A 10,680-nucleotide genomic window follows, 5' to 3' on the forward strand; every position below is an offset into this window, starting at 1 on the left:
TGAAGAACTAACGGAGCTCCTCTCTTTATATAGAGGTGGAGACACATGGTTGGAGCATGTTGTTCTACTGCCCCTCCCACTGGCCCTCCCACTCACACACTCAAATGTTGTTACCATGACAAAATGAAACAGTGATGCAGTTGCTATGGAAACGGTAGCAATAAGGGGTGAAGGCAACAGATGTGCAAAGACATGTGGTGTACTGTACAGAAATGAGTCAATTACAGCATTTCTGAATGTGTTACTTATAATTAAATAACACACATTTTTGTGACATCTTGTCAGCTGTACTGTATGTTGCTCTTTAACATGCCCTTCACAGTACACATTGTATTAAACAGAGACCACATTGCAGTGGCGTAAAGTAACTAAGTACATTTACTCAAGTTCTGTACTTAAGTAAAATTTGGAGGTATTCTTACTTTACCGGAGTATTTCCGATTTTCAATAATTTTCAATAATTTTGAATTCCGGACTTTTACCTGTAACATAGTGTTACTACAATGCATTGATTGATTGTATTGATAAAAGTAAAACATTTGAGTACTTTTTCCACCATGGCACAGCCACATAGTGTCTTGCCTTTTGTATAACAAACTTTGAGTGAACCGCATGTTCTGCATGAACACAAGAGGTCAGCATTCACCTGCTTCCAGACACCTAAATACTTAGTCAAGAGACAGTCAAATGAAATTTGACTGTTTGACCTTTGACCTTTTGACCTTTGACCTTTTTGCTTGATTTACTACTTTTCTTTGTATTCGAGGAAACATAGAAGCTAAACAAATATAATTTATCTTACAAGAAAAAAGAAAAAAAAAGATCCTGCACTTAATTTGATAATATGACTAGCACATTGTGCAGTGGTTGGAGGTGGTCTATCCTCTCTTCAACTGAAACATTTCAACACCCACTGGTGGACAGTGTCAATAAGTGATGTGAAGCAGACAGACACAGCACACTGGATTGGACACTACTGCAGATTACCTCTCTTCTGTTGGGAGACTAACGGATCTAAACCTTACAGATTACAGCTTTAAGTCTGTACGGCTCATTTAGTGTTGAATCTTATACACAAAGCTTTGCCCAGGTCATAACTGCGAGTCAAGAGTCAAGTGAAGCTCCATGTTGATCCACTATACTTCAAATCAAGCCCTTGTAATGGCCTATTGGATACTTATTTATGTTCATGGGATATTCCACAATCTATAAGGGATAGGTGCAGCAGGAGGGTTATATAGCAGCCAAATACAGCAGTGATCTCATGCAGGGTCTGTATACCAGCTCACAGCGTGGCTGTGCCTGGGTCATCAAACAAGGGGGGAGACACAACTATCGCTCCCTTCTGAAGATGTTTGAATAGGCACAGCAGCCACATTGGAAAGAAATTGGGCCACTTCTTACTTCCTTCACAGGCGTTACCAATGACACTAATGAAGGCTCTGTTCCATTCTGGTCAAGCAGAGTCAGGGTGCTGATATTGTGCATGTTGGCTCACTGAAAACACTCTGCTACACCAGTGGGTGTCAAAGGGTGGTCGGGACCTTCATGGTTCCTTGAGGGGGTTCCAAATGGCCCCTTATGTGTAACTCTGAGAGTGTACAAATGGAACCAAATGGACCCTTGCGGGTCCATTTGGTTCCATTTGTACACTCTCAGAGTTATGGGGGTCCTTGAAATTAAAAGGTTTGAGAACCACTGTGCTACACTAAAGGCCCGTACACACTGCAGGAGATTGGGTCCGAGATTGCTGTCGCCGACATTTTTTGGCGCTCGCCGACAAAACCTCCCGATCTGACGCAGATCGGCCTTTGATCTGCGAGATAATGCTCGCTCTGTGTGAAAGGTTCCGCGAGACGATGTGGCCTCGATTATCCGCTCTGCGACGGCTTTCCGACCGTTTTCAGATAACTACCATGTTAGATATTCAGCTCTGTCCCAGACAGGAGATCGGACAGTATCATACATTATGAAAGGGTCTGCGAGGAGATCCACGCTACAGCCAATGAGAGCACATTACAGCCACCGTGGCCAGGGGAGCGTCGCTGGATCTGACCACAACAAACAGTCCCTACCGCAATATTACCGTCCAGTCCTGTATTAAATTAACATTATAAAACAAAATGAGAGAGTGAGCGAGCCTAGTGGGCTGTTTATTTTAGAGGAATTGTACAGAGAGAGAGAGAGAGAGACAGACAGACAGAGAGTGAGAGCAAGAGCGAGCTCTGTGTGTGTGTGTGTGTGTGTGTGTGTGTGTGTGTGTGTGTGAGTGTGCAGCATGTGCACGCTGTTATGAACAGCGTTGCCAGATGTTGCGAGAGAAATAAGCAACCAGGTCTATGAAAACAAGCCCAAGAAAAGGCCACTTGAGCACTTTAAACCTATTTACAAATACATTGGATATTTGAAAATAGCCGATCTACAAGCTCACAACGCGTCGCAGCTATTTTCAAATAAAAATCGTGAGAAAATTGTGGAATATTTTCCAAATCCACACAAATCTTGTATGGGGGTCAGTGATGGCACAACATATTTACAGAAGGGGGGTCTGCGGACAAATACATATTATGTGTTGTTTAAACCACTGGTTTAAACAACATTAGGAAACAAGGCCAAATAAGCAACTACACAAATAAGCCCAAAAAATGCACCCCGCAACAACCAATATTTACAAGCAACTCTACAGAAAAACAAGCCCAAAGTCGCTTATAATAAGCGGACATGGCAACGCTGTCACTGACGGCTTCTGCGCACTTGACTGCGAGAGAGGGAGAGAGAGAGAGAGGGAGAGAGAGAGAGAGAGAGAAAGAGCGAGAGAGGGGGGAGAGGGAGAGGGAGAGAGGCATATCACGGGATACGTCGATTAAAATGAATTGGAATAAACTCAAATGTATGTATTGGGTCTGACTCTGGAGATAGCATCCTAGTGAACTATCCTACAGTGTGTCAGCCCTTGTCGGGGATCAATCCGGTTGTGAAGACCACAACGATATTATGACAGCCGATTTCAAGAAATAAACTCCTGCAGTGTGTTATGCTTAACGATCAGATAACCCCCCGAGCACTTTAAGGTCCTGCAATGTGTACCTGCCTTAAATGGAACAGAGCCTTCATTAGTATCATTGGTAACACCTGCGAAGGAAGTAAGGAAGGGGCCCAATTTCTTTCCAATATGGCTGCTGTGCATAGAGCCTATTATTGCCTGTAATAATGTCTTCTTCAGTGCATTCAGCTGTGTGCAGTCTGTAAAGGATGACACGTGCCGGCCACACTGTCTAGTATATCATGTCATAACTGTAGCAAACACTACCATGGCTTTATTAGCTGATACCAGATGGTTATGTCTACGATACTGTGTTATGTACCATGGTTATATCTGAGGTACCATGGTATGTACCATGGTTATATCCAGTGGTGTACAGTACTGTACTTAAGTGCAGTTTTGAGGTATTTTTACTTTACTGGGAGTATTTCCAATTTTCAGTACTTTTACTTCTACTCCACTACATCTCAGAGGCAAATATTGTACTTTTAAACTCCAATTATTTGAAAACTTGAGTTACTAGTTACTTTCTAGATATTGATTATTATTATAAAACATACTAACCACTTCAGCCCTATATATATATTTTGTCCATTTGAAAAAAGCCGATCTACAAGCTCACAATGTGTTGCGAGGCGACGCACGCATTGTGAGCTTGTAGATCTGCTATTTTAAAAAGTATATATAAAAAAAATTTACTTGTGAAATGGGACATTCTGCATGATGAGTACTTTTACTTTTGGTACTTTAAGTACATTCTAATGCCAATACTTTTGTACTTTTACTCAAGTACATTTTGAACTCCGGACTTTTACTTGTAACGGAGTATTTCTACATTGTAGCATTGATACTTTTACTTCAGTACAACATTTTAGTACTTTTCCCACCACTGGTTATATCTGAGGTACCATGGTATGTACCATGGTTATATCTAAGATATCGAGGCATGTGCCGTGGTTATATCAGAAATGTAAACAGCACATGGTACAGTCATGAAGGCTAAAAGAATAACACAAAAAAGTCCTGGGCCTACCATTGTACTAGTATGGTATACAGTATGGTATACTACACTACAGTTTGATATAGTTTTATAAGTTATCATGAAATAAATCACAAGAGTATATGGCTTTTGTAAAAACATGTTTTTATTTTTTTTAATAAATATATAAATATTGTAAAAAATACAGCTATATATTTGCAACGATAAAGAAATAATGAGACAAACATTGTAAAAATAGAAAACAAAATACATTTTTTGTGTGAACATCATAACCTGCAAACGTTTTTTCAACAGTCAAGCAGCCATAAAGGTGCATTTTACAAGTGTTTTTCCTCGTTAAAGAATGACCTGTATTCGCATACTGTCAAATATGCATCAGTGCCTCCGAGTTCAGAAAATGGTAAACAATGTCATTTTCTTTTCAATTTCCTTCATATAATTTCCATCTTGTCAACCATAACCCATCAAAAGAAATAAATTAGTAACATACATACAACCGAGAAATACTGTATCTTTTCTCTGTTATTCTCTCATGTCAAACACGTGTCTTTATCTCATTAAAGCTGCAATCCGGAACGTATTTCAATTAATAAATGATATTTTGACCATTCTGTATGATAGGGTATGGTAATACTATATAACTTGGTCTCCCCACTCTTCCATTGAGACGTTTAGACCCTGGTGCTGGGAACGGTTCAAATCCATGGGTAGGACATGACATTTACGGATTGCAGCTTTAACATAGACAAAGCATTATCAATACACTCTTGAGTCAGTCAGGGAATTTCTTTTTTGTCACGTTCAAGTCTCAGTAGCAAGTTTGACTGGCAGCGGACACCGCCAATGGAATGATAGGAGTCGGTTGTTGGTGTGCGTCGAGTGGCGGCCGATTGGCCACTAGTGTTCCTGGGGCTGGTTGACCTGGCCCATGAACAGAACAGCACCTGTAGGAGGAGAAGGGCAGTGGTTTGCATTTAATATGCTGTAGTTCAATGCAACATGATCATACTGTACATGTGATACGGTGAAATCCTCAGTCTTAATTTAAATTACAGCAACACTCAGGATGTTGACAATGACAAACAATATAGCTTTCAGTTGGTCGGTTTGAATTCAGTTGTCGCATGTTCCACGGTCTCACCTGTGGCTTTGTGCTGGATGAGGAACAGGAAAGGTCTGTCCATGGTGAGCCTCTCCACAGCCATGCGGGAGAACATGATGGCACCTGTAGCAGAGAGACAATTACAAACTAAAGTTAAAAAACTAACAATAAGCAACGCAAAACTAACTAAAACTAAATAGAATTGCAAGTATAATCATCTTTGTTTTACCATCATATGTGGTGTCATGCATTCTTTCATCCTACATTTTTTAAGTTTCTATAAATCAAGTCTTTCATCGCAATACCTGAAAAACTAAAACTAGATAAAAATGTAACTAAAACTAGTCAATTCCAGAAACTAAAGCCAAAGCTACTTAGGCTATATATGCACTCACAAAACGAGCTAAAACAAAAACTGAACTCTAACACGAAACTGACTCAGTAAAAAAGATATGAAAGTAGATGAGAGAGAATGAAAGAGAAGGTGAATGCATGTCGTACTTGTTGCGGCAGCTCCCTTGGTGCCCTCCTCGTTCACCTCGATCTTCACTCTCTGCAGAACCTTGGAGACACACAGCCTCTCCTCCGCTGTAGAAACAAGCAACGCTACTTTAGATACACAGTAACCCGAACATGCACACACCGATCACTCTGACCGTCTGAACGGCGTAAACATGTACACTGCACACAGTGTAACATTGACCAATACTTCAATGCATTTACTGCGTTATTTGAAGCAGAGGTCACACTGTATTGGACACTAGCTATGACGGCCTCTTTATTTTAGTTTGTATATCGTTCAATTAGCTCTCTCCTTAGCTCTCTCCCCGGGAGAGGGAGTCAATGCACACTTGCAAATTGTAACTTTAAGTGATAGACATTTTGAATCTGAGTTAACAAGTATACACAAGTTCATATTACACTTCAAAGACATCTGCCAGTTGAACTTACAGGTGATGCGTGTGAAGTCAGCGGTAGCCAGGTTGAACATGTCTCCCAGGCCCAAGTTGGTGAGAGCGGCCTTCAGATTCACATCAGTGTCCAGGGTGAACCTACACAAACACAAGCTGTTAATATCATATCTGTGACACACATACTGCCAATACCATTTCTGTTTTTGTAACCTAACAGTCCAGATTCCCTTGACCACACTCCCTCATCTTCTACTGCAGTGGTTCTCAATCTTTTCAGGCCGTGACCCCCCAAAATAATCATATTTGAACTGGAGAGCCCCCACCCTGATAAGCACTTGGAATGTACGAGTTGAGGCATTACATTTTCGGTTCCACAGATAAATATTGTGAAAATAGCAGATCTACAAGATCTACCCAGATACCCAATGTTCTTCAGTACTTAATAGCCATGTTTCACTAAAGAACTTCAAAAGTCAAACACGTGTCCCTCTCTCTCTCTCTCTCTCTCTCTCTCTCTCTCTCTCTCACCTGGGCAGGGACAGCTCTCGCTTGAGGTTCCTGAACCCGGCCCTCCACTGCTCTATCCTCTTGCTGCTCAGCTCCTTGATGAGCGCGCTCGCCGGCACCGAGGTCTCGAAGGGAGACACCAGGAGCATGCTCAGAGAGTCTCCTTCATAGGGAACCTCGATGACATCATAGTCCAGACCGTCGGCGGAGACAAACTCACCTGTTGATTGTGGGGAACCCGGAGAGAGGATAAAGAGAGTTTAGAATGGGGTTCAACAAAGCACACAGTGGATAATAAAGGACTAAAAACAATGTTTACAGTGGTTATATTTGTTGACCCTGAGATAAACTAGAAATGGGGTGCATTTTTTATTATTATTATTGTTTTCATTCACAGCAACCCTGTCCTCTACCACATATTATGTATTCTCTTATATTTGCTCTACATTTGAATTTCGGCTATCCCTTTTGTCTCCTGTTAGTATAAAAAGTGCTTGACTTGGAAGGACTCAGTTGACCTACCGACGTTGAAGCTGTTGGTGAGACTCATCATGGGAACGGGCACGGAGCTGCCGTTGGCACAGTGGAACATCCTCTCCTGGGTCAGCCTGGGTTCAAAGGGCACCTTCCACAGGCCCTGGAAGTGGAGGGCGTTCAGGATGACCATACGGGTCTGGTCAGTCAGGGCTCCAGAGGTCAGGAACTCCGGGATGATGCCTTCAAAAAAACAAAGAATAAAGAAGATTAGTGAGGGAATTCTAACGGACAATTCAAACGCTGAAGCACTTACACTCCTTGAGATCCAATTTTCCGACTTTGTAGAACAATAGAGTTCATCTTTAATATTCAATCTTGATATTAAAATGAAGATAAGACTCTAGTCTAGAGAGCCGGTACAGCATATAGAGCCGGTACAGCATATACTGTAGATGGGGCGTCTAAAATGCATATCACAAAAACAGTAACTATTTCTCGATAAGTGTATTTTTCATAAAGACATTTTATACAGGTGGCTGGTTCACACCAGGAAAATAAATATTTGTCTGCTATGAACCAGCAAGTTCTTCCATCATAGTTAACCAGGGAAAGGTCATCGGGGTCACGTCGTCCAAGTACCTGCGGTGTGATCAGAGACCCAGGCGTTGATGACGGCGAGGGCCTGCTCTGGCCGGGCGAAGTCCACCTGGTGCGGCTCGCCCTGGAAGGCCTTCATCAGCGACCTGCGGTAGCTCTTCTCCAGGCTCATCTTCCTCTCCACCATCACGCCGCTCGCCACCTCCACGCCGTCCTCGCTGGACACATCGCGCTGGAGCAGACGCTGCTGCCGAGACATCCCACGCTCTGGACGGGAGAGAAGGACATAATGTAACGATGAATCATCGGAAACAAAATACAGTGTGGTATTTAACCACTTAAGCCCTTACATAATTAGTCATACGATGAGTGAAAACAGGCGTTTTACAAGCTCACAACACATAATGGTGCGACACATTGTGCTCTTGTAGATCTCCTATTTTTGAATTTCTTTGCAAATTTGGAAATGTTTTAAAGTTTTTGCATTATTTCACAGATTTGGGGAAATTTTTAAGAACCACTTAAACCAGCATTCATATTGTGGGGAAAACCTTCACTGAAAATAGGCAATCTACAAGCTCACAATGTGTCACATTGCAATGCATTGTGAGCTTGTAGATCAGCTATTTTTTGCAAACATATTTAATGTAGAGTGAAAACATAAAAGTCGCTCGTATTTATCCCTGAGAAGGACTCTGGTCAACACGTACAGGGTTTCTGTGGTTAATGCAATATACTGTCAAAATGTAATCTGGAACGTATAACTTAAATATGATATCAGGAGCCGGCCGGTATATACCTTGCAGAGTGAAGCCCATGGCGGCGGTCAAGGCCCGGCGGGTATTCCCCCCGGCGCCCAGCTGGGCCATGCCCATGACGGAGGCCACGCCGTAGGGGGAGAAGGCCAGGTTCTCTCCCTTGGACGCCGAGATCTGCGCCAGCTCGGAAAACACCCGCAGTCCGAAGTCTGTCTGTCTCTCCTGCAGGAGGCTGCCGAGCCCTGCTCCGCTCAGGGACATGAAGAGGAACACGTACACGCAAAGCATCCTGGGAAAGAGAGAAGAGTATATATATGTTGAGTATTGTTTCGAGAGCAGCGATTCGCAACAACTTGTGGGCCGGTGCCCAAATAATTGGCAAAAGACGAAGATTTTAACCCATTAAAACCGGGAAAGCATCTGTGTTATTTTAGATTTTAGCGTTGGCTATTCCAAAAACAGCAGATCTACAAGCTCACTACGAGCTTGTACATCTGCTATTTTTTTGCATTTTTGAAAGTGTGAGAACTACTGATTTAAAAGGCATTTGTAGAATCGGCCTCAGGTCGTAATGGGTTAAAACCTTGAAAATGTTTTCATTGCAATACCGATAAATAGGAACTTAAAGTCTACTACGTTAGTTCCACTGATCCAAGCTGGAACACAAATCGATTGATCGATCATTCAAATAAATGCTCTAAAAATGCACACGTCCATCTTCAGATGGGTGGGCTGCGAAATCCTTTTAATATTTCCATGTGGGCCCTGATCCACAAAAAGGTTGAGAACCACTGGTATATGTTGAGCGCAGTATTCTTTCTAGAGTCAGTACTCATGAGGACGCACAGTCACATATCTGAGTAGAACCACACAAAGCTTCCTGTTTGATTTGCCTCTATGGCTCTATCTCTGCTGAAACATGGAAAAAGACATCAGCCACAATCATCTAAATATAGCTTTAACATACAGCTGAGGCTGTGCTAAATATGCTAAATATGCTGTAGATGAGTATAATCTACTGTGCAAGGAAGCTGTTAACCCAAGAAGTTATTCTAAGACACTACAATTTTCACTGAAATAATACATGGGTTGGTTGCTGACTTGTCAACTTCAGTAACAAGAGCTGGCACATTTTCTGCTGTGCTGCACCAACAAAAATGCTTCAAACGTTCTGAAATTGAAAACAAACCTTCTGAATGGTGGAAAAAACAAAATATTCCTTGGTGTCATTGAGATTTTGAGTTGCTCAATAATAAATAAACCAGATAATACTGACTCACAATACATTTCAGCAAACATCATGCACAGTTAAAGCCTCCGTGTCAATCCAACTCCAAGAGTTTACAAATGGAAACAAATGGACCTGTAAGGATCCAATTGTTTCCATCGAGTACACTCTTAAGAGTTAAATCAACACTGAGGATTTTTCGGTGTAGGCTATGTATTATGTTTCATCTTGGGCTTCAGGCTTTGGAATGATCTCCCCAAAGACCACAGACTAGTGAGTTTACCATCTCCTCTACAAATCCCTTTTTTGTTTTTTAAAGTGCAATATTCCCCTATGCATCACTGTACGTCAGTTTAGAACAAGTTTCGCCTCAGAAGGCCTGGAAGATGGCATGAGCAACAGAGAGGACAGCAGTTCTAGCTTAGCTCTCCAACTATGAGAAGCTTGCATAATACCTATCAAACCTACGCCCGCTGCTTCGAAAAACCAATCCCAGTAGTAGTACCGTCCCAATATGAAGGATCACCCTGAAGTATTTGCATTGGTTCTGCGATGCTGTTATTCATTTAACATTTCAGAATGGTTTCCATCCAGTTTTAGTCCATTCGTTGAATATAGATGTCACCAGAGGTAGGCCTATCAGTAGGTGGAGATCTCAGATTGTCTGGTTACGCAAGACTAGGATTATTCCAATTCCAGGCCTTGGAACTGAATGCAGACCTTGGCACTGATATAATATCTAAATGCCCCACATTGTAGACAGTTACAGCTACAAATAAGGGGAGGGAGACATAACAAGCACCAGCTGCCAATTTTGGACCAACTCGGAGAAGGTGTGCGTGCGTGCGTGCGCCTGTGTGTGTGAGACACGCCTGGCTGTGGACGCCTATGTGCTTACTGGAAGTGAGTCACTAAGGCCATACGTTCCTACTTTTCCACTGCATACATACACAAGTAAGACGCGCGAACGCTGGAAGCGAACGCAGCTCGGAAATATTGTGTATTTACGGACTTGTAATCCGTGTTATGTCACCGTGATGGGGAAAGAAGTGTG

General features: G+C 42.2%; 1 protein-coding gene across 1 annotated transcript in view; it reads right to left on the reverse strand.

Annotated features, from left to right (window-relative positions):
* Window positions 1–4,245: 4,245 nt before the first annotated feature.
* LOC308101731 (plasminogen activator inhibitor 1-like) overlaps window positions 4,246–10,680 on the reverse strand; it is a 7,679-nt gene continuing 1,244 nt past the window's right edge. Inside the window, exons 2-9 of the mRNA XM_080451190.1 lie at window positions 8,440–8,687; window positions 7,683–7,907; window positions 7,089–7,283; window positions 6,588–6,786; window positions 6,097–6,197; window positions 5,647–5,733; window positions 5,185–5,268; window positions 4,246–4,987 (exon numbers count right to left, since the gene is read on the reverse strand). Of these exons, the coding sequence (XP_080307316.1) occupies window positions 4,941–4,987; window positions 5,185–5,268; window positions 5,647–5,733; window positions 6,097–6,197; window positions 6,588–6,786; window positions 7,089–7,283; window positions 7,683–7,907; window positions 8,440–8,686 (1,185 nt within the window). The 5' untranslated portion in view covers window position 8,687 and the 3' untranslated portion in view covers window positions 4,246–4,940. The remainder of the gene's footprint in view (window positions 4,988–5,184; window positions 5,269–5,646; window positions 5,734–6,096; window positions 6,198–6,587; window positions 6,787–7,088; window positions 7,284–7,682; window positions 7,908–8,439; window positions 8,688–10,680) is intronic.

Source organism: Gymnoscopelus braueri (assembly GCF_963280865.1).
Source record: "Gymnoscopelus braueri genome assembly, chromosome: 15".
Taxonomy (NCBI): domain Eukaryota; kingdom Metazoa; phylum Chordata; class Actinopteri; order Myctophiformes; family Myctophidae; genus Gymnoscopelus; species Gymnoscopelus braueri.